This window comes from Tigriopus californicus, chromosome 1, assembly GCF_007210705.1.
Source record: "Tigriopus californicus strain San Diego chromosome 1, Tcal_SD_v2.1, whole genome shotgun sequence".
NCBI lineage: Eukaryota > Metazoa > Arthropoda > Copepoda > Harpacticoida > Harpacticidae > Tigriopus > Tigriopus californicus.
The window spans coordinates 3,143,822-3,168,315 of record NC_081440.1 but is presented as its reverse complement, the minus strand read 5'-3'; the positions used below and the strand labels follow the sequence as shown (position 1 = coordinate 3,168,315).

Below are 24,494 nucleotides of genomic sequence, written 5' to 3'. Positions count from 1 at the left end.
ATGAATGCTAAATGTGTTCAATAGTCTTAGTAGCGCTGGAAAAGTGACCGCCCAGGAGATTTGTTTACTATAAACGGTCATCCAAGACCAAACTTCCACAACAAACACAGCTGTTGCCGATACTACATTAGCTTTGATTCGACAGCTTGCCCCAGAGAAATCGAGAGGACCGGCCATTCAAATTTCAAAGTGCTTGTGTCAGGGTGTCCAGAATAGGTACAAGGTTCACATGCTTGAACTGGACGATTCAATGTTTTTCCCAAACAATACCAAAACTTTTTATACCGTACAAAGCTTTCTTATTTTTAAGACATCAAATTTAGTCAATGTTGTTCTTGAAAAGTAGTGATTGGATCGTTGCTTGTTGGATTGCGTTTGATTTTAGGTGACGAGAACCCCATCCGCAGTTTGATCTGTTCAGACCAAGACAACGCCGTGGGCCGATTTTCAACCGGTCTTGTGCTCCTACGATTGAGTGATTATCTAAATAAGGACAGAACTACAGTACACCACCGTTTTTTGGCGCCAGCCTCGTGGCTTTGAAATAATTAAGCGTGTGATCGATCAAGATTTGACAAAAGAATGTCTGGCAGTGATGTAGCACTTAACGAGTCTCAAAAGAGTAAGTATTGGTTACAAAGTCTTTAAATACATGTAAAAAAAGCCCAAGACTCATCTATTTTAAAAATGGATCACCAGTTAGTCAGTGGAAAATAACATAATCAATCAAAAAGGCGACAAACGCTGAGGAAATATTGAAATATGGGTATTATATCTATATACACACACACACACACATTCATTTTATGAGATAGAGTCGTAATGAAGTATGCATTAGATTAGAATTGTGTAGCACCCAATGTTGAAATGCTCAATGATTGTGTTGTGCAAGAGTCGCTTCAATCAATGAACATCTTTATCAGTTGAATCAGAACAATAATTGTCAAACATCTTTTGGCAACATTGTTTTGGAAAATCATGAATCATTGGTTTAAAACATCTTTTTGTCAATTAAATTACAAAGAAGTTATAGATTTGACTGGAAAAAATCATTGATTCTACGGATTTTTTTGCCTGCTCTATAATTTAAGATTATTATTTTGGGATCAAACTGTAATTTAGCCGTTCCACTGGGTGCCCTCGTTAAATGTATTTGATTGACAAATTAGAATTAACAGACATAACCTTGCATCCTGACAGTTTTAAAACTTAACGAATTTGGAAAAGACAAATTTTCCACCCATACACTCGTTTTAAGATTTTTTCCATGGGGTCGTGGAACATCATTGACACCCTCTTTGGCTAAAAAGCCGGTTGAATTGACAATTCCCCTCACTGAACCATCTTTCTACTCAATATCTGTTAAACATTTTACTTGGTTTGCAGTGTTTCATTGCTTTGCTTGTAAGAAGATCTTTGCTTCTCATGACGGAATCCGAAAGCATGAGACAGCCCCGAACAAACATGGCCCGCCATGTAAAGAGACGAATCATGAGCACCAGTTGGTAAATGAGGAATTTGCCACAATAGAATTGGCCAAAGAATGGCTTCTTGTCAAGGAATTTGACAAGATATTTACCATTTTTACCTCTCGACCAGATTACATTCGGTATCAGTGCCGACATGTTAGAAGCAAGCAGACGCCTAAGAAAAATCCAACCAAAAATGTTCCGAGTATACCGTTCATCCCCTGCACAGCGAAATTATTTGTTGACAAGATAAAAGTGTGCAAATGCTCGAACAATCTGACTAACACCTGCGAGAGTCCATCATTGGTGTATAGAGTTCGAGGCTGCACCACTCATTCTCACGAGATTGAAATACGCTACAACCGCATCAGTGGAAACACCAAGGCAATGCTTATATCCCTTTTACAGGCAGGAATACCAAAGAAGACAGTTTTGGAGCAGTATTGTTCATTTGAAAATTACTCAAACATGAATCAGAAGTTGATCACTTCTATGGATTTACGAAATTTGGAGAAACTCCACGTCAACAACGGAATTGACCTGAAGAAGTCCGACTTCGAAAATATTTGTGATTTAATGGAACGTCCCGATTTCAGAGGCTTTTCGTTTACTGACCTTGAACATGATCCCAACACAGTGCCCTCTACAATTTCTGACAAGCTTATTCCAAATGCCACCAAGAGCATGATAGTTTATGCTTCGGAAGAAATGCTCTCACAATTCCATAAGTATCCGGTGACCCTTTTTGTCGACGGAACACATGGGACAAACAAGTCAAAATACTCCCTAATTTCTTTTGTTGTGGCAGGTAAGAAAGTTCCAAATAACGGGAAATAAGTTCGGGTATTACGAGCTCTATTGTGGCTCCAGTTTTTACATTAAATTGATAAAACAGAAAATTAACGGAAAACATACTTGTATTCCAGATACCAGGGGAGAAGGGGTGCCAATCATGATCGTGATTGCGAAAACTGAGTCAAAAGAGGTCATAATTCCAGCCCTGGAAATCCTGCAACATTTGGCCCCGGAAGCTCTGTCTAATGTCAAGGCACTGGTATCGGACATGTCACCGTCCTTTATAAATGCGTGGAAACATGTTGTTCCAAGTGGAGACGTGCGCCATGTCAAATGTGCTTGGCACCTGCAGAATGCATGGAAACGTGAGCTATTGCCACAGAGGCTGGAATTTTATCAATCACTATGCAGACTACGCCTTGTTGCCGACGAGAGAGAATTTTGGGTCCAGTTTTACAAGATCAGGCATGACTAGGTAAATAGATGCTAAATTTGCCAACATTATCACTAGCAATATATATTTAGAGCATCATGTAAATTTTAAGGCTTTAAATTTGTTCATGTCCTGTCCATAAAATTCAAAGCGCCTTTGATTTCAGGACGATACTTCAAATAGCTGGCAATACTTTGAAAAGAATTATGGGCCTAATGGCAAAGTTGCGAAACCTCATGAATGGGCCCGATGCTTTTTGCTGGGAACAGTTGCAACAAATCTCATCATCGAACGGTAAGTTTGGATTCTGATTTTTTTCGATAATGATTCTTGTTCTTTAGTTGCCAAATGGCATGCCAAATTTTGGAATTCCTTTTTCATTTCAGTTACCACCGAACAATAAAAGACCACGGGCTTAGAAGGATGAAACGAATGGACCAATTATGCTTTGATTTAGTTCGGGTTGACCGTTTTTACCGTCGGAAGGAGGCCGAATTACAATACGGAATATATGGGGCACACAAACCCTCGAAAGCCCAAGCGGACTTTGAATCATGCCATCCTGACAACATCGAAGACTATGCCGTTACAACAGTAAATGATGAATACTTGGTGGCCTTTGAAGATAGAGAGTTCAGGGTCAAGAAAAATTCTTTTTCCTGCATTAAAGCAAATTGTTCAGTACTCTGCTCAAAGTGCCCCAAAAGCAAGAGTTGTGCTCATCAGTTTACATGCAATTGCAACCACTATGTTTTAAGAAATATTTGCAAACATTGTCATGTTGTTGCAGCGTCAAATGCATTCGAATCACCAGTACCCTCCACCTCAACAGCCTTGGTGGAGAACAACTTGAACATGAATGACAATATGCCCGTACTAAACACTTTGGGAGTCGAAGTCCATGACATGGTAAAATATCTTTAATGTCTTAGCATTAAATATCTGACGATTAATTTTCGTTTTTATTCACAGGCACTCGAGGACAGGAAGCAAAAAGCTGTGGAAATTTTGATGCGATGGAAAGAATTCGTTGAGCAAGGACCATCTTCTGAGTTGAGGATAGTGTTGGATCACATTGAAAAGTTTAATGGAGAAGCCCCTATCAAAATGAAACGAAACATCTTTCCACACGTTGATCGGAAAAGGAAGCGGGAAAGAGCACCGTCCATCTTTCCTCATATAGTTAAAAAACGTCAATCGCCCCTTCGTTTATCGCCGACCACGACCTCCTTTGAAGAATTGATAAAAGAGTGTAATTGCAACACAATTGACAATCCTTGCTGGATGTACTTGGCAACTTTGGGAAAGCGAGATGTACTTGAAAAACTGGGAAAAGTTTCTGCTTTTAATTCACCAAGTTTTGTCCAGAAGTTTGACATTGCTTATCAAATTTGGCATTGCAATTTTTGCAAGGATTTATCAAATATAAATCGTAATCTGTCAGGATATGTGCAATGTGATGAGTGTAAACTTTGGTTTCATTGTGAATGTGTCGAAATTAATGCGGATGATCTTGAGGAAAATGTCCAAACGACTTGGAGGTGTGCCTGTCATGTTCTATAATTTCAATATTCAAACTTCAGCTATGTGATGTATCGCCCAAATTAAAAAAAATAAAATTCATATAATGAAAAGGAACCAGTTTAGGTGGAATTTTTATGGTGTTTTGGATTGTTAAATATTGTGACAATGCACCCAGGCGGCAAAAACTATCCTAGGTATTAAAAAGAAGAAAAACTAAATGATCAGGGTACCAGCTTACATTGTCGCTCTCGATACCGAGTCAAATTGAATATATATCCGGATTGATGATATATCTGGAATTTCTCTGATTAGGTGCACAATGACGTCAAATACCCAAGTAAATTAGTGTTTGAACGATAAAGAACTCAAAAGCGGCTGGAATTCTTGAAAACTTATTTTCATTTCCTAGGAAACTATCAACGATACTTTGTTTTAATGTCTTGACCATAATTTTGCTTACTTTCGTTTTATTGAGCTTCGTTTAAGCACTGACATTCCAACGTCAATTTCTTGGGATGTAAGAGGTTCCTGAGGTATATACAAGGGCATCTTTGTGAGATTATCTTTAACTTTCATAATAACTTTCTCACTTTGAATAAAAGATTTTTCGTTTCGGAGGTGTGTTGAAACTCCGTACCAAGTTGAATTCGGCTTGGTTGGCAGACAAATGAGTATGCAGGGCAATAAGATTTTCTCTGCGTTTAAACGAAGATATAGGCAAATCGACGTCATAAGCAGTTTCCTTGTGACATGAACCTGTGATAGTGCTCTAAAACTAAATGCATGAGTGAAACTTGATTTGTATTTAATTTTATTGAGTACACCAGAACAGTTCAAATGAAAACTCTTTTTGACAATTACGAAACGACGTTTTGGGACCAAAAATCTGATGCGCGTACTCTTCTACTTTAGTGGCTCAACCTTGACCCTTTTCAGAAAGCTCCATGTTCCTCCATGTTCAAGTGTATGGGGGTTTATTAAGCGCCGCAACAGTTTCTTGATTTCTCAAAGCTTTCGAATCCAAGCTGTCCTATCGGCGACAGCGGCGATTGTTGTGGAAGTTTAGTCTTGGATGACCGTCCATATTTGTTTACCTTTCCTTTTTAAGATGACGTCATCAGTCAGCTGTAGCTTAAAGGTGCCTATACAGGGTCCCGCCTGCCATCTCTTTCCTAATGATAATCCTAATAAAAAAACAATATACAGCATCTCTGAAGTTTATGTGCATCCTTATTTGCATCCTGGGCTTGTTCTTTTTGCATATGTATTTCCATCTTGCAGTCTTTCTTACGACGCATAATTTTGAGAACCTTAATCATCAGACAGTTATTGCTTAAAGGACCCATAAATCAAAATCTTGCTCTAATATGATGGTCACTTATTTGATCCTGGCTATCATGATAACTGCAAAAAAAAGGTTTTTTTCCTAAGAAGTTGAGTTCGTCTCATCAATTAATTAAATTCTTTGAGGCAATGTTTTTACTGATTATGCCTCAAATATTTTTGCTTGGAGGGAACCGATTAGAAATATGAGGCCCCAGGGAATCTTTAATTTTAGTGGGTTCAACGAGCGTGTGTTTTATTAAGCTAATTTACTTCTTTTTAAAAAATCTTCCTCATATACTCATACACATGAAACATCATTGAAAATTGAAAATGTTGTGGCATAAAACTTATATTTTCCACGGCTATTACCAAAATAGTCACAAGAACACTCGAAAGTATGAACTGACTATCAAAAGTGGCTCGTCAGATGATATATAAGAGTTTGAAATTGTTTTTAATGTGCACTTAGCCACGGGTACCTTCAACCCTCTCTTTGACATAAAGCCTGCCCATCACTTAGCAAGCTCTTTTGCTCTAAGTACAACCACATCAAGTACAAAACACATCTCGACTCGCAGCCTTGTTTTTGTGAGGGAAGTGATTCAACCTAAACACGTGCAAAGGGTGCAAATAAACGGCTTGAAATGTGGGCAAATTGACGTTCAGGTAGGTGAATCCAAACACTGAAGTGTTAGGTAAATCATCACCTACTAATTTATAACCTATTTGCTGTGCATATAGATCTCTGTCTTTTACGTGAAATCAACGAATGAAAAAGGTAGAACTCGCCATAGCAATGGTGTGGCGGCATAATGCGTCAAAAAATGTGTTGTTAATTCTCATCTGTTGTCACTAATCTATTTGGTTATATAACGACTTTCCACGTTTCAAGGACACTTTGCCGTTTTCCAACTAAAGGTCAATGACAAACCCTAGGTGAAAGAGAAACCCAGTGAAGCGACTACGCCCGTATAAACTGAATATTAATGCCCATTTATATACTGGTCCAAATTATGATGAATGCGAGACAAACGTCCTTGGCCATTTTCTTGATCAAGTTGGTGACGAGTTCTCGAGAGTGTAACAACGAAGAAGCTAAAACTTTTGAGTGGTCCCATTAATTGAAGTTTGGACAATAGTCATCCTTACACAATCCTTCAATCAGAAGGATTTGTGCGGCCAGGAGACAGACGGGTTTGTTGGAACAATTCTTTGCAAGTTGTATAGAGATAAACACCCACTTCGACTCCCATACTCAAAACTGGATTAAGAAGTTTTCCATTGAAAAGTGTTTGCTCATTGCGATGGTTGGAACTTGGAATCCAGAGACTTAGACTAGAGTTCTAGCTTGGACTTGCACCAAATAAAAATCATCACACAATGGCCTTGGCTGACCAAACCACTAGAGATTCAAGTGCAGCAGTGACGGATCAAAAGCCAAAAGAAACCCACAAGACTTTGAATATCTTTATCAAGGCAATCCGGCACCAGAATCAGACATTGAAAAACATGAAATTTTGACACAAGAGTGACAGGACGTAGGTTATGTTGATCCGGAGGTCCTATGTAAATCACAATGTTGGCTTGAAAACAAGCCCATTGGCTTGGCAAGAATGCCAATGCATCCATGCATTCGGCGACCATTCGGGTTGTTATTCTGTAACTAACATTAACTGAAATGTACCACAATCAAGTGAAAATGTTGCGAAACCCTACAAACGCCAAAAAGCTCGATTGTATGAAAGTCGTGCCTTCGCTTAGGTGGTAGAAAGGCAAAACGGTCAAGCTTTTATGTTACCGTTAGAAACCCCTGGTCATGTTAACATTTTACCTCAGTTCTAATTGCTCTAATGTCGGAAAAGTTATTGGCTTCATTAGGACCCTTAACAAGAAAGATCCTCACCTGAGTGCTTGGTCGGGGGTTTCATGTATACTTTCCTGTTCGAGATTATTATTACGGGAAAAGTAGCTTCAATATCGACTACTTCTTCTTTTCTGATAATTTTTAATGTCTATCGCTCAACTTTAAGGCTTGCAGACTGATTAGAAATTTTCCATTTTTAAGAGTATTCCACATGCAACAATTTTCCTTAGCTGCCGTTTTCCTTGTCAGAAAAAGCTTTCATGAGCAACTTATTTTATACTTGAGTTATTCCACTAATCTTTGAGTTAAAGGTTAGATCAAATACTTCCTGAAGAAACAATTTTTGTTTTAAGTAAAGTCATCCTGCAGAGACTCGAAGCAAGAAAGACGTTTTACATTGGCACGGCTTAGTTGCTAAACCAATGTGGTTGGGCATTTGTATGGTTTCCATACTTAAGCACACGCAACTTATTCTGACTTAGTTTTTCCCTCTAATACAAATCATTTAAAGCCTTCCCACTCCACTAATTTCTTTTCAAATCACATTCAAATCAGCATGTTTTCTATTCATCCATCCATCAACTTCAACGAAATATGATGACATTTTGTATTGATGCATTCAGATCATGAGTGTAAATATGAGAATGACGACAGGGTATTCGAGTCTCTTTGACAAGGGCCGTGTTTGTCCCTCGATCTCCGCATTTCCATTTTGGATTTCCTTGGCTTCGGTGTCGAAAGTTGGTCCGAACATCAAGGTAAGAACAAGGGAGGCAAGTCGGGGTTTCAAACGGATCCTTCATTCATTCTCCTTTGAAACACTGGAACAAGGATCCAGCTCCAGTTTCGTATTACTTGCCTACGGTATAAACCGTCCATGTTCTCGCAACCTCTTACGTCAGGTTTTATTACGTGAGGAGCCTTTGTTCCAGGATCAACATGGATCAAGCGGGGATCGCCAACATGGAAAAGGACATCCTACCCCTCCAGATCGAGGTGATAAAGGCTCAAATCAACATGACGAGAATCCCAATCTCCGAATCGGTGGCTGGGTAAGTCAAGAACGATTAGATACGAGTGATGAGGTTCAGGGATTCTATGTTTTTCGTTATATGCCAGTTCATTGGAAATGTGAGTGGAATACTGTATGCCAGAAATGGAACCCCCCAGTTTTTAATCATTGCGTTGATGGAATGAAGCTTAACTGGAAAGAGAGATAAAGAAGAAGAAAAAGGATTGACAAACGATCTGTTATGTGACTCTAGAAGAAAGAAAAAAGACACTTCCGGTATAATTTTTGCGATAATACAAAGATTCAATCATTACAAAATATTCAATTAATGGATATTTAGGTGGTCAGAATTTCAAAGTTTCCACTTTTCATTTTCGGCTGAATATAAAACCTACGTGTAAAATGGTTAATTTTGATTATTTTAATGCGGATAATAGTCGGAATCATGAATCCCAAAGCTGTTTCTAAGGTTTGTTGATTCATGCGAAATTTCTCCACGAGCGAAAAGACGTATTGCGCCTTGACAGCAGAGAGAGGATTAGTTTTCTGAAGAGCTTTCTCTCGCCCATCCCAAGGGCCTTATCAGAGGGAGTCTCTGCCAGACGTAATCCAAAGCCCATTTCTTCACCAAGGCACCAACAGCAAAATGATATCCTGGTACAAACTCACTCTTCAAAGCGACGAAAGTAAAAGTGAAGCATTCGAAAAAAAAAACCAGTGGAAACTTTCTTGATTAGGATCCCACTTGGTATGACAAAGACACAAAGTTTTTGTTGTAAGGCACCGTGATAAACTCCTTCCCAACCAGTTGCAATTCGCCGTTTATCTGCAGTGAAAGCATTTCCAAAAAAACTAGAGTCCTTCAAGCCGGCCCGCTGACAAAGGATGGTGAAATAATATGTCTATCAAGTCCCTTTGTTGAATGGAACCGTTGTTCCCAGGCTGCAGATTAGTATCTTAGGGATCCAGGTCCCCTCCATCCCAGTCTGTATCACGTCCGAAACGTTCCCTCGGCTGGATCTTATCTTTCCTTAGCCTCCAAAGAGCTCAAGTAAATGGACAATCTGAGGGTTTCTCTTGGATTGTTCGTTCCATTGTGACACAACTTATGTGGCATGGGATAAAAGGACCATTGCCCCTCTCTAATGGAGGCCTTGAAGTTTCCACACAGTACAGTGATGCCCCACAATTCGCCCATACTTGACTCTTCAGGGATTTGGCCGTTGACAACACATTCGAACATTAAGAACATTTACATGGGCATTTTCCGGGACACTTTGCTACAGTGGGAACATTGCTCAAAAAAGGCCAATCTTGACGTCAAAGGAAGTTCCGCGTGGTTCACAGCTCGGTTGGAACCACTGATGACGATGTCAGAATAGATCTGGTTCACTATGATTATAGGACAGTTATTAGGTGGATTTGGCATGACCGGAGATTTTCTTTCTACTGCACGTGTAATTTGATTTCCATATAGTCAATAACAACTGAGCTGTAGTCCCATATAAGTTATCAGTCTGTTTGTCCATCGAGCAGATGTACATGTACATATGTTCCGACGAAAGTAGAGCAAACAGGATTTCTCTTGGGGCCATAATTGGGTTTGTTAGCACCGAAGCATATTAAATAGAGCTCGTTTGCACTCTAGAAGAAGGGCTTTCAATGGGAGGTCAGTCTCTTGATCAAATCATGTAACATAATTAGGGAAACATTTTCCCCTCCCAGTTCATTCCAAACTTTGCGGAAGCATTCCCCTAAGTTGCTTAATTAGTTTATATGGGATGAATGCTTTTACTTTGAAACGGACACAGACAAACCTTTTGTCATTTACTTCTTTGGTTACAACTTGTTGTTCGCCATTAAAGATTGCAAAATTCAAATCGATCAAAACCAAATTCAATGTGTTTTTTTCATACTCTTGGGCTATGCATGAGTTTTTCCCATGTGTTATTTGTTCTAGGTCCCATGGGGAGATTTTGAAAAAAATATTGATGTCTTTGAAGTCAAAACCTTTTCCCTTTCTTTGCCTCGGTAATCAATTGTTCAACCAAAACCAAGCTGAAGCAAAACCAAATGTCACCATGTTACCAAAACAAACGTGTGGGTCCTCATCAATTGCCTCCGGACTGGTTTTTTCTCCTTTTTATGTATCCATGGTGAGCTCCATTATACGGTTGCAGAGAATCCCATGGGCGAACAAAGGCCAGCTTAGGCCGTAGCCTTGTCTTCGTTCACATTTCTCTCTCCTGGGGGCTAGGACGTCTGATATTGGTAGTTGAGGTGGCTGGCGAGGCTCCGCTCTACATACGTACAGGTAATAAAAGTTCCATCGAAGGCGTCCTTTCGTCGTGGGTCCGTGTTCCATTTGGGATCCCATGATTTATGTCGGGCCTTGCCTTCACGGAGCCTTGCAACAAGGATATGACATGACCTGGCCAAGTCGTTTGATCAAACTATCCATAACACGCAAAGAGCTCTTGAAATATTTTTCCTTGCATGGAGCATGTTCTTTGGGAACACCTTGGGAACACCTTGGGATCTACCGATCAATGCACTTCCTCGAGAGGCTCAATTGCATAGCGTTCCATTTCTTTGTTCGAACAACGAACAATGATGATCTTTGAGGCTCGGGAGCATAAAATGCCTAGGAGACCTGGTTGGTTGGCATGGCCAAGAGTGCGAGTGGGTCAATGATTCTGTTGCTTGCAGTGCGTGATATAAATTCATAATGGCCCATTTATCATACCAACCTTGGAGGACCAGAGCGTGTGAGGAATCATGGAGCGCACCATTAGGTCGGATGCATCTTCTCGTGGTGGGAACAATGATGAATGATGCTAGAGAAGACAAGCGACCCGCTTCAAGGGCTATCCCTGAAGCTTGTTTTAACACACCGCTATCCTGGGACAGACTACGGACTGTGAATCCGTGAGATTCTAACATGATTAATGGATGGCAAATGCGTCAACCTTGAAACATCTAAAATCCAGCAAATTTGGATTTGGCTTTCTTTCATCCTGACATGATGAATATCTTGCCGCTCCATTGATCCACGTTCTTTTCACGAAGGACATTGTACATTGGGAATCGAATGCAGTAAGTCACAGATCGCCTAATGTTCGGTAAGAAAGGAAGTGGGCGAGTCTCTCCGGGAAATTTATCGATTTGGGCCTCAATGGCTCTGATGGTGTTGTTGTTGTCGTTGTTCCTTGCCAAGACAGTGAGTACTCTTTCCCTGCAATGAGAAAGGGCCCAAATTTCTAGGAGATGGTCGCCAAGGACGATTTGTCTCGCGATGAAGGATCATTTGCCTATTTTCCAGTTAATCGATAAGCGACTCTTCTCAGTGTTTGTATTTCGTGGAAGAAAAAGTCTTGAGACGGTTGTTACCATGAGTTGTTTGCTCCCGGCAATAAACGAGATAATAAGGGAAGTATAGCTTGTTATTAGGTGGCACTTGGTTGTAAACATACAGCTTTGAGTTTATCCAATGGGAAGTGATGGTTCAGAGGCAACAAAGTCGGCCATGCTTGTTGGAAGGCAATAGTGTAAACATTAACGCTCCTCTAGACACTCGGACACAATGGAGTCGCAATCTTACTAATTAGTGGTTGATAATGGCGAAGGTCTTTCTAGAAAGAAAAAGGAATGGTTGTAGGTATGCGACAAAAGCGAGAGTCCGGGGTCACTAAAGAGCATGAATGTTGAAGTGGCTAAATGGAAAAATACTTGTATGATGGTAGGGCCCTGAGGTCTCGGTTTAAGTTGGTAAATTGATCAAAGGATCATTATTTAGATGATGGTTTCGCTTCAAGGGATACAAATGTTGCCGATTCATGCACCATTCAGTGCCTTTGGGAACGTTTGTAACGAGTTTAAGTCGACTTGGAACACATTTGCAGACTGGCTTGAAACTCTATCGACTGTAAGTATTTCACAAGAAATGCATTGATCAGATGAAGGCTCAAATTTTGCAAGTACAGTTGACGGAATTAACGGCCTTTTCAACTTCAATTTGCTCAAGTTTTGAGCTCAAAATTACAAGCTATTGCATTTTTCCAAACGCCCCAAAGACATGTAAAACCCGCTGGGATCAGCATTTTTGCTTGTCTCAAAAGAGTAACGTAATTTAAGCAATGCGTGACCTTGACTTGTTGGTTGCCAACCTTGTTGGAAGAGGCACTCAAAAAGGCCAATTGACCCTGGCCAATAGTTGGTGGAGAACTACAAATGGCCGCAAGTGATGTTGATATCCCTTTGTCAACCATTTTGGGTCTCTGCTTCAAGGTTTGTCCAATTCGTTGGCAAGTAATCTCGTTCCTGGCTCGGCCTTCAAGAAGTGGACCATTTTTCTTCCTGACCGATCCTTGCACAAAGACTTGGTCAATATTTGTATTTGTCAGCGACTTGTCAGTCTATGTAGTGTATCTTCCAAGAGAAAGAGAACATGAAGATTATCTTGTTGGACAATTGCGCTTACATCTTTCTTTAACCGATATTTGTATCATAGTTTCAATTTTGTGAATAACTCATGCTTAAGCCATACGGTCCCTCAAATTCCAAATTCAGTCTTTGTTATTTTATATTCACAGAACGGTGTTGAAATTATAATTGCAATTACAATTTCGGAATTACAATAACTTGTTAATGTAATTACAATGAATTACGCTGAGAAACAGAGTAATGACAATTGTAGTTAACTACATTTCAAGCGATGTAATTGAATATTTCAATTACAAATTACAATTACATTTTCTTCCGCCAAACCAAAATTTGTGCATCATTAAAAAACCATTGGATTCATGCTTGATGTTGAGGTTTCTTCATCTAATCTTGCTCATCGATTTATTCCTTTGCTTGAACAATCCATCATAGAAGAAGTAACATAGAAGAGTAAAAATCGAGTTTGTTGGTTTTTTTTTAGTGCAGCTGAATCGGTAACCAGTGGACAGTGCAACTCTAGCTGATGGAAAACAGTGCCTCTACAATCAGAAACTATACCCTAGCAGCCGGTCAGCTGACATTCATTCGCTCTGAAAACTGGTCCGCCTGGTTAGCTCTCATCGCACTCTCTAGGAGTTCAATGCTTATCCGACTGTGCGCACATAGAGCAGAGCCCCATTGTGTTGCCAAATATCTCTGCCACTGACCATTGTATCTTAAGTAGGTCATTTCTGTCAAATTTTCAATGCTAATTTATCTTTAAGGAGTAATAGTCAAATAGCATTGTGCAAAATATTTAAAGTGCATACTCATTGTTCTTGTACGGTATTTCAATATTAGAGGGCATTTTGCTTGTTCAGACCAAATTCGTTGACACATACCCAAGCTAAAAAAAACCTCGAAAAAAAGAGCGACGGCGAATTTGGAGTAAGGTCATGACAAATCCTTTTATTCTAAAGAGTTAACCTAAAAAAGTTACTGAATTGCAATAAGATGTAACTCAATTACAATATGCAAGTAATTGTAACTAGTAACATCTAAAACGAATGTATTTGTAATTGATTACATTTTAGATTATTATTGATGCAGCTCTGTGTATTCAATAATCAAGAAGTAACCGTTAACATTACTAACAAACAATTCAGACACGGTTACTCCATCGAAAAAGTGGTGAAGCCATGAACTCTGAGGCGTCCATGGTAAGGCACTCTCATTTCTAAGACTCCTTTGCTCGCGGCTTTTGTTATCTGATTTGAAACGGAAATTAAAAAACGAAATTGCCTTGAAAATAATGAAATACTGTTTGTCGAAGGCTTAAAAGACCTTTCATCTTCTTAAACTTGTAAGTCAGGAGGTTTAAGTTAACGAACTCGTTATAGTCGAGCACCAACGAAAATATCACTTTCAAAGTCAGTTCCCTTGTTTTCTCTTGTCAATGGTGTAATCAAGTACACAATATGTCACACAAATTTATGACAAAAAAACTGGTCATGGTTAGAGCAGAAAAATATTGAGTAGAATAAAAGTAGCCACGCTGACCAAAAGGCAACAAAAAACTGAAACTCATTTCTGTCCAGCAAAAAGATGAAAATGGTTTTCAAATTTGAACGATTGCATTTAAATAATAATTCTAATACTATCTGAAACTACTTCATCAAAATAATGTGCTTTATTTGGACTCTACATGTAAATCATGTGAATGAGAGCCACTAATAGATTACTGATCTTTTTTTCATGCGAATTCATCATTTTAAAAAGATCTTCCGGAGCAGCAGTTTTCCCCACAAACCTAATTTTATGGAATCAAATTACAGGGGAAGGGGCTTGTAATAGCGGGACTTTCGCCTTTCCCATTCAAAAAACGAATCAACGAAACATTCAAATCGAAATTTTATGATTAGATATTTAAGCCACGGCCATCCGTCAAGATTATGTAGAAACAAATTTTACTCATTTTCCGCTGCTAAAGAGAGAGGGGAACAACTTTTCTCGTAGAGCCCTTATGAATCGTCTGTTGGCAGGATAAGGCCGCAACAGTCCTAGCGAGTGAGTGTATTAAAAGCCTGATGTCATCCCATGCTAACTGTGATCGAGTTTGCCGTAGTTTGAAGGCTGTGTGGTCACAAATGAAGGTCATTGTGAGTGAACTTCTTCTTTGGATTTTTGTTATTACGGAATTGTCATTGATAGCAGTCTTTGTCCCCAATTACCAGATTACTTTATTGTCGTCATATCTGAATTCTTTATTCCATTCCTTGATGAGAGTATAAGACCCCGAGCACTCCTCTTAGGACGAAGTGTGGGAAAGTTGAATGGGCTCTCCTGCTCCTGACAATCATGCTTGAAATGAGAGCATGTTGGGCGTAATTTTTGAAGCGTACCTGACTGGGAAATTCGCTTTCACTCGACAATTTCAAAGTCCCGCATTCCCATTGTCTTTCCTCGGCTCGAGCAATACCTGCCAGAGTAATATGCCATTAAATGTACCACCAGAAACATCTGCGTTCGTTGCTTCTTTTCCACTACCATGGTTGAAATTCATTTTGAGAGCACCTGCTTCTCATTGATTTTGTTTACCCAGACATGGATCTCCTCCACGATCCTAGATGTACCACTTCTTGGTTAACCAAAGTTTTCCAGTCTGAAGACGCGAGGAAAAATAACAAATGAAAACAGCTTGATTTGAACTTTCCCCCTTGAGAAACCATAACCCCGAGGTTAAGGGCCTCGAAGCCTTCGGCCAAAGGTCTGTGCTTGAGAGGATCCTGAAATTGGGCAACTCGTTGCCTTTCCACGAGTCGAAGGGCAGAGAACCTAAGGAGAGAATCGACTGGTTTTACGACAAGTGAGGAATAACTTCCATGATAAAACCATCTCTCCCTTGGCCCCTACACGTTGTATAGTACGTTTTGTTCCCACTTTGAGAACTAGGTCTTCTTAGCCAAGCTGGCCCGGTTCTCGCTTACATCTATTGTGCGAAAGAACTGAACGATCCGAGGGCGGTGCTAGCTCTTCAAATGAGTTAGAGGGATTCAAGGGCCTTCGAACAAACTAAAAACACTCATGCTGAAGCAGTGGTCCTTTTTCCACCGAACATGAGCTTATGTCGAATCATTAGGGAACAGGTGGTGTTATGCTTGACTCTGCCATAAAACACACTTAACGAGCTGCATTTTTGCTCATAATGGCACTGACAGTTTAATATCCAAGTCTCCAAATAGCCGGGCTGTCTCTCATATACTCATCTAGGGCAACAAAGGTACTCTATGATTAGGTTCCTATTTTTTTTTTTATTTTTCACCATTGAGGAGACTTGGGAGCATGTAGTACACGAGTAGGGTAAGCAGGAGAAAGACAGCTGCTGCCTTCTCCAAGTCTGAATTGTTGCGTTTTGGAGTACGTTCCAAGGCCCGGTCGGCCGTACGGGACCGGGTCCCCTTGCCGTGCCTCTCTCATTTTCCCAACCCGGTCCGATCTTTCGATTGTTGTTCCGTGGCTCCGTGGCCTCGACAAGACCCAGAAAGAAGTCGATAAGGACCCGAACTGGAAAGGAGAAGAAGCCGAAGCTGAAAGAGAGTCAGGGAGTGAAAGAGAGTCGGGGAGAGAAGAGGAGAAGAGAGGAGAGGAGAAGACCTCTCCCTCCTCGTTCTCTTTGGAAGTGACGGCTGACGAGAAAGGGCCAAGGGGATCGAGGCTTCTTGTGCAAAGATATCGGATTGGGTAGGGGCTCAAGTCGGCGATGAGGGCGACGAGGGCGACATGGCCAGGGGGGACCCTAGCAGAACAAGTTTTGAGAACGATTTCACATCAGGAGAGACGCAGGAGGAAACGAGAGGACATTCGTGGGCAAATCGGGTTTGGAAACGGATCTAAGATTTCATTTCGGAAGTGGTAGTAGTGGTGAGTTGGTTGTGGGTTTCAGCCACTCCAGATTGGTCGTGTCCAGAGACGCTTCCCGATTCCACGGTCTCCGTCCGAGGCCCGAATCACCGTTTGATCCGGCTCAGTGCGCCGTTGAGATTATCAGATTCGGATTGTTGTGAATGAACGAGGCCGTTGGAGACTGTGTCTTGCTCTATAGTTTGAACAGCATGGATCGTGAATCACTCAAACAACAGATCTCTAACATGAACTACCAAGCAAAAATGGAGAGATGGCCTCTCTCCAAGAGTATCGAGGCGTAAGTTCCAGACTTTTTGACTTTAAATGCTGTTGGCAATGATCCCCTTCTTTGTGTGTAAGTTTGGGTGGCAGGGGTTCATAGTTCCGTGATCCTGCTGCCTGATGGCACTCTACTTTGAGAGCAAAAAAGCCGTCTGGTTTTGATGGGTGTTATACATCAAAGAGATCAAGAGTCTCCCAAAGGAACCCGCTCTGCCAGGCAGTCCCTTCATTCACAGAGACTTTCATTTCTCGGCCTCACATTACGCCTTACGTATGATGTTTTTTTTTACTCTTTTGGCTTGAATGATTGATTCTCGATTTCTTTTTTTTTGAAAGAGCAAAGAGGGCAGACATGGATTAGATAAGAAGCGAGCCCTAATCCCAATGCTCTGGTTCAATGCAAGTGGAGATAAGTGCAGGCATAATTATAGCACAGTGTCATCAGATCAGTCGACAAGGAAGTTTTTGGGATTTGTTTTTACACACTCACTTGTGCGATCTTTTGGGGAAACGACAATTGGGACGTGCAGTAGGTTCTAACTAGCACCATTGTTGAAGAGAAAGTACTTTGAACTTGGAGACATTTAGCCTTCTTTCATGAGAGGATAATGGGGGCTACAAGAACGCTCAAACCTCATTTACTGGTAACGAGGGATCCCACGCTACATGGCAAAAGATCTCCAAGGTTCCCGAGGGGACAAAACGTGTCCTCATTAGCATGATCATGGCCAAGGACAGTAGTGTCGTCTGGATGGAGCTCATGAACCCCCCTGCTTAATCAGGCCTTTTCTGGACTTGTCCAACGCACTTGATATTCAGATCACATTTTGGGGCTGGCCCAATTCTCAGAAAAAGCCTTTGACCACTTTTCCAACATAGGATAAGGGTCTCTTCCCACCATTTTCAATTGAAACTTTGAGGAGCGTGAACGTTTTGCCTGGAACTGGCATCTTACCTAGTCAGTGTGGTCTCAAATTGCTTGGTGAATGGCTAACATTGTCCCTTATTTGAGGGTCCATTCATTCAGAATTATTGGTTTCATATGTCGCCTGTGAAAATGAGAACTAGAGTGACTATTATTTACTGGGAACTATGGATAGTCGCAAAGCTAGTTTCGTTATCAAGGGAAAAACTCTTTTCATTGCTTCAGAGTCATGTCAATGATGGATAATGAAGCTGCTCTCAGATTCCTCATTGCTATTCAATCAATGCTCCCTAATCAAAGCTACATGAAGGATCAAAAAAGAATGATCAGCAACATCCATTGGAACTGACGTACATACTTCGTCTTGTTGGCGTATCCAAGAGGTAGAAAAGGTGGAGAAAGCAATCAGATGGTGCGGAATTCCAACTCAAAGCTGACTTCTTTCACTTGCCGAGTTCTTTGGATCGGAGGGTATTTTCATGAATCATGACGATGGCTTCCGATTTCATGAAGCAATGGAGGTGGATTTTTGCATATTTGACACGACATTTCAATTCAAGTTATTTTCCAGTTTCGACATTGTTAGCTTTTCAATTTGTGGGTTATGTAAATTATTACCACGTGTTAAAATCATGAATGATCGAATGATTCTCCTTTTATGCCCCACCAGAAGTGAAGTATTTCATCAAGTATTGCAAGGATATATAATTGTTTTTGTTCCTTTTATCATCCACTATTACGTAACAAAAAGTTGATTTTCAAACCTAATTAAGATTCTCCGGATTGGCCTACCTGAAGTTTGACATAACCAGACCATTTGTCAATAACGCCCATAAGGGGTGCTTAACCACGCGCATTATGCACTCTAATTCTGACCTTCAACTGTAACTTAAACTGAACAATCCTTCAGGATGCTCTCTGGCCTTTACCCAGATGAATGTTGGCGTTGCAATTTCATCTCATTCATGACATTTTGACGAACTTTCTTTGACAAACCCTTCTCTTTCAAGTCATTGAGGTGGACTCGTTTGTTGGGATGCACGTTATGTCCCATAAAGGCCAAGAACAGGCACAGCAATGCGCTTTAGCACAAGTAAATGCCGAGGCCGAAGGAAGGACCCTTTTGGTTGATTCATTTGTTGGTTGGGCAGTAAATGCATGCAAGACCGGAAACCAGCTCACTAAAACCTAGAATGTTCAGAGCAACGAAGCAACGAATCGTGATTGAAGTCTTTCGTTATCTTATTTGGCAGCTGTCATTTGGAAGCAAGGCTTGCGTGAAAGTAGCGGAAAATTGGGCTTCAGATAGGTAAATGCCTTTGAGGAGAAATTATGGTTCCATGACCACGTCAAAGTTAAGTGGCCGACGGCTTAGTACGATCTAGATCTAACTGAGCTTTGGCATCACGCCTTGATCTCTGAAATAGTTAGTCACGTGTGATTCCTTAGTATAAACTATACCTCGAATTTTGTGAAAACTTCAAGGAAAAGTAAACAAAGCGGATCAGGGATCGATTATTTTTATTGGTCTCTTCGTGAGCAAGGAAGACCGTCCGTGCCCAAGGAGCTATTGGATTTTACATTTATCCATTATCTCGTTTGGCGTTTCTTGATTGGTCCTTGGGAATCGATAATCCTTTCCCAATAGTTTTATTCCCAACACGAATCCAAAAGGTACTTCTGGCAATTTCGTGCCCTTGGATGTAGTTCTTCCACTTGCACAAAGTTTGTTAATGAGAAAGAAATTCTGGCATTCCTGAGCAATCAATCCTCATAATGCCTTTCTTTTGGGAGCAATGAATTGCTGAATCAATGTTTTTCCTGCCCTCCATCTTTGTTCCACAATCCCTCACGTCTGAATGGAAACAATACACGTCAAGAAAGCCTCGTTTTTCTCTTTATCTACGATGCTATTTGGAGCTGGGGCCCAATATTCGAGATGATGTTAATGGAATGACCGGTTTTTCTTAGATATAAGTTAAAAGGCTACACTGTTGGAAAAAGGGTGATCAACAAGCCTGTAAGTACATGCAAAATCAAAATGGGCAAGTGTGTGCTTGGAAATTCTTGAAAGAAATGGCCGAATAATTTTGATTTACCAATCAAAAGCACAATATCATAGGGTTGACTTCACGTTTAGTTGTAACGATGAAGGATGAATGCTTATTAATCTTTCATTTCTTTGGATTTGGTAAGAAACCTGTTTTTAAAAGGATTTTTTTTCTGAGTGGTCCTGACTCAAATTAAATATCAATGTCATGTTATCCAACAAATCTGTCTTTTTCAATCAGAATGACACTATTCCTGCTCCTCCGGAACGAATGAAAATCATATTTAAATTGAGACCAAATCCTGACCAAACAAGCTTAACAGATCCTTATTGTTACGCCGTTTTAGTGAATTAAACAATGAATGAGTCCGAGAAATGAAAGGAGAGTGTTGCTTTATTTTACAAACTTATCTGATTCTCGAGGGCATGAAGGTGCTCTCAAACGCACTTGCAGCGTCTACGGTCACTAGAATTGATCCTAAAACTGGGATTTAGAATAAGCTCAGGAATGCTTTTGAATATGTATTAGATTAATAAGTAGAATTAATAGATTAATAAGTATTAGATTCATTTCCTAGTTCTTTCAAAGCAGTGCAGTCTCAACCTTTATATAGCCTACAAATGCGAAAGCTCTCTCATTCAGAGATTGGGTTTCCCCCATAACTTTTATTTCCTGGGAAAGCGACAAAAAAGAAAAACGATTCCAGTGAAATTACAAAAAATAGTAAATTCAGTGTTAATCCTTCAAAACAAGCTGAATATGAGTGCTATAGGTACTAGTTGTAATATAAAATGGAAAAATGCGGTCGCATTTATTCAAAGTAAACTCTAAACAAAATTGAGTTATCGATTTTGTTGCAAACATGCCTTATTCGTTAAAAAAGCTAGTCTGAACTGAGAACGACCCTTATCGATGGTGACACACCCTTGATTCAAAAAATGCAGATGCAATAGCCTTTAATGTACTTTACCCATCGCATTTATAGGGCTTGTCAAGTGAACGCCTTCATGAACAACTGACGTTATTCTATGGAGTAAAATCAAAGACAACAAGCTCAGCCAAGCCGCACCGCGCATGCTTTGAATTTTGACATTTATTCCATTTTACATGCTTCTCTAAGCAAATAGCATTAAGGCATTGAGCCAATTTAATAGTGCGTTCACCGAATTACGCCAAACATGTTCACTTTGTTGGGTTTTGTAACACAGCTCACTCAAAATCACTAGATTTTTGAAGTCAATGGGCGAATGGTGCGAGTTTACTGTGATGTTTGTCTTGGTTCTCCTTCCCCAAAATGCACAAAATCAGGGTGTCGGATCACATTTTCCCTTGAATTTCCTTCACTTGACATGACCTATTGGTCTTGCCCCAAACTGATTAGACTCTAATTTCACTCTTTTTCTGTATAGAAGGTTTTTGAAAGATCGAAATAGAGCTCGGGGATCTAAAAAATACGCATTAAAAAAATCTTGAGAATAGATAAATCTTTAGTAAACCTTTAGGGGGTTCATATTATTACTAAACATTCTCTGGATAACATATTTCCCGTGAAGAATTGTCGGTTTAAATTCGGAACTATTTCTCGGCATTGCTACGCTCTCATTTCGTCTGGGTCCCAAGTGGAACACCTTTGGACGTGCTAAACATTTTTCATTCCTGCCACACTCATGGGAGCAATCTGAAGTTTTGCGGAGACATGGGATACTCCAAATTTTTCTAATCAAAATCATGCATTCAAATTACTCTTAAAAGAACATGAGGCGGAAAATGCAAAATCAGAAAGATTACTTGAAAAAAGACGTTTTAATCACTTGAGAATCTAAATTTGCAGCGTTCATGATAACTCACCTTCAAATCTGGGCTCAGTTTGTGTACTGTCAAGTCAGCTGTGCAATTTCGAATCAAAATCAAAAGTAGACAAACAACCTCAGAATTGTTATTGAAATGTTACTGAAAAAATCTGGTTCAACTTAAACTTTAGTATGAGATAATGGAAAACCTTCGGACATTACAAAATGCGAAAATCAATAATAGGGAGATGGTTGTAGCGCAGTTGCTTAAGGCGCGACCGAGCCAAAACTCGGGTTCATGGGTTCGATCCTAGGTCTCCCCCCCCCCTTTTCTAGTGGATCATCGCCTCGAATGGCGCTCCTTGAAACCAGAATGGGACAAGACTCAATACATCAGGCTGAATTGTTTATATTATAATATTGTAAAAATTAACGGATCCAATGAGGCAATCTTGCAATAAAGACTTTTTTTAAAAATAATAACGCTTAATACACAAATTAACCCGTTACCCTTCCCTCAATAATTATATTATCTTTTTCAAAAGCTCAGTACGAATGCATAAACGTCTAATTGTAAAAATAACCAACCGACTTGCGTCCAGTTTTTGGAACAAATGTTTGAACCTTTATGCGCCAAAGCGTTGCTTATCTGTTCAAACTTAGTCTTCCCTGAATCAAAACAGTCTCGAGATGCAGATGGATTTAAAGAGGTTCTTCCTTCGGTGGACGAAGACGTTGTCTAAAATTTTGTTGTTTCCCTTACAGGATGAAAGAATACATTGAGGAACATGAGAAGACGGATCCTCTCATCCATGCACCCGACAAGAAGAATAACCCATGGATGGAAAAGGGGAAATGCAGCCTCATGTAAAGGGACTGGTCACCCTTGGTGGCAGGGGTAATCGGTTGGGGCCAGACAATGTGGAGGCGTGGCGTGGCGTGGTCTGTCGTTGTTCCGGTTCCCCTGCCCACCCAACTCATTCAATCGCTCCGATTCCTATTTTGATTAGTACCATTGGGTTGAAATAGCGCCAAAACTGTGTTCCACACATGCCAAGAACGAAATCCGTTGATGCCCATTCCCACCTTAAAAAGCTTAGCATTGAATGCTGCAAAAGAAACAGATTTTGCTTTGGCTTTACCGAGCCTTTTGATTACCTAGCCTACTATGATTAATTTACAATATCCTTGAGAGTTGAACCATTTTAAACTGGTAAACCAAACCTTTTACCTTACTGAATATCCACACGCAATTGTCCTTAATGTTTGGACCAGTGTTTGCCCTCATGTTTGGATTTTTTTGGAATATGCCATGTCAGTTCTTCATTTACGTGTAGATTCATCTAGTCTCGTATCCACGATTACTTATTGCATTACAACTGCTATTATCTTAGTATTTAGAGCATTCACACACTTTAAGGATTCCGTATATCTTAGGTCTCTCTTCGGCGACACCGCCTTCACCAAATATAAGCTACTACTTCTATTCAATTCAGATGGCTTTGCTCTCGTACTTATTTCGACGAGCACCATTTCTAAAGTAAGGAAAAAAATTAAAATATTTAACGGTCAGCAAAATGTATAATGGACAAGAATAATAACATACGTCGTAAACCATGATATTACAATGATTATCTTAGCATTTGATTCCTACCTTTCCTCTCTTTTCGACCTTGCTTCTATTGGATTTCCTCTAAACACCCAATTTTAGCAAACCTTCAAGAAGGTGCAATCTTGTTCCTCAAGCCTTCTGTTTTATCGTTCTCCATCAATGAAAATGCCATCAAGTGAGAAATAAAAAAAGAATGCAGACAAAAACCCACTGACAGTGTTTCCATCCATTGTCCTCCTAACCCTAATTGGTTTCCTGAGAGATGAATAGGGTTCGCAATCTGATGGGCCTGTCTAGGTCAGAACAACAACGAGGGCAATTTATGGGCCAAGTCGGAGATGGTTCCCAACTTGGTCAAAGAAGCACGTCGATATATACAATGCATTTTCGATTCGATAAAAAACCTGGCATTCCAGCATTTGTAATCGACTCAATTTGACAACTGCAGAACAGTTCGCATCACACAAAAGAACAAGGTTAAGAGCTGTTAACCCATGAATGATATTATTCATGAAATGTGGGTTCCAATTCCGGTATTTAGAGTTTCAAGATGTCTGTAAGTCTGTTTGCCGCTGAATTTTACTTCGTTAATATCAAAGGCTCGATAAGAACCATAATTAGCGCTAAGGTAAAATTGTATGGTTGTATCAGAGAGGAGCACGCGTACTAAAATTAAATGTCCGGCTTGGATTTTTCTTTGACTACATCTATAAAAGATTTAACACATTTGGAGTTACTTGTGTTAAAACAAGAGGCGGAGGGAAAGGGGCAATGTCAGAGCTTTTTTTTGGTCATGTTTACGGTTCAGCTCCAAACTATGTTAGAAATGATCTGCAAGTTACAATAAAGTTATCTTGTTGGATTTAAATGCAACAAAAACGTCTACTTTCTTGCCAATAAATGGTGAAAGATATTAGATAAAGTACTAAATGTCCTTCACGTCTCTATTGATTACTTTCAGAGCATTTTTTCCCGGACCTCCTTACCTATTCTAGGAACGGAATCCTTATGCTTTGAGAATCCCAGCAATTTAAGAACTAAAAATCAGCTTTATTTTCAAGCCGTCGAAGTTAGGGTTGATCTGGA

At 40.1% G+C, this 24,494-nt stretch overlaps 2 protein-coding genes across 2 annotated transcripts; both read left to right on the top strand.

Moving 5' to 3' along the window:
- Window positions 1-469: 469 nt before the first annotated feature.
- LOC131878744 (uncharacterized) lies at window positions 470-3,809 on the top strand. Its single transcript, XM_059224857.1, has 7 exons — window positions 470-622; window positions 1,387-2,277; window positions 2,396-2,739; window positions 2,864-2,991; window positions 3,084-3,291; window positions 3,488-3,606; window positions 3,670-3,809. Exons 1-3 carry the CDS (start codon window positions 583-585, stop codon window positions 2,737-2,739), a joined length of 1,275 nt encoding a protein of 424 aa, XP_059080840.1. The 5' UTR covers window positions 470-582; the 3' UTR covers window positions 2,864-2,991; window positions 3,084-3,291; window positions 3,488-3,606; window positions 3,670-3,809.
- A 1,941-nt stretch (window positions 3,810-5,750) lies between these two features.
- On the top strand, window positions 5,751-23,618 carry LOC131889454 (uncharacterized). The gene is made up of 5 exons (XM_059238554.1): window positions 5,751-5,793; window positions 5,987-6,213; window positions 8,066-8,169; window positions 8,344-8,463; window positions 22,562-23,618. Exons 1-5 carry the CDS (start codon window positions 5,751-5,753, stop codon window positions 22,665-22,667), a joined length of 600 nt encoding a protein of 199 aa, XP_059094537.1. The 3' UTR covers window positions 22,668-23,618.
- The last annotated feature ends 876 nt before the right edge of the window (window positions 23,619-24,494 follow it).

Bases quoted from the DNA above. Each gene is read 5' to 3' on its own strand.
- LOC131878744 (XM_059224857.1), top strand. From the start codon at position 583: ATGTCTGGCAGTGATGTAGCACTTAACGAGTCTCAAAAGA. The intron at 623-1,386 runs GTAAGTATTGGT...CTTGGTTTGCAG, and splicing joins ACTTAACGAGTCTCAAAAGA to TGTTTCATTGCTTTGCTTGT. The intron at 2,278-2,395 runs GTAAGAAAGTTC...CTTGTATTCCAG, and splicing joins AATTTCTTTTGTTGTGGCAG to ATACCAGGGGAGAAGGGGTG.
- LOC131889454 (XM_059238554.1), top strand. From the start codon at position 5,751: ATGAGGCCCCAGGGAATCTTTAATTTTAGTGGGTTCAACGAGC. The intron at 5,794-5,986 runs GTGTGTTTTATT...ATGATATATAAG, and splicing joins TTTTAGTGGGTTCAACGAGC to AGTTTGAAATTGTTTTTAAT. The intron at 8,170-8,343 runs GTAAGAACAAGG...CCTTTGTTCCAG, and splicing joins AAGTTGGTCCGAACATCAAG to GATCAACATGGATCAAGCGG.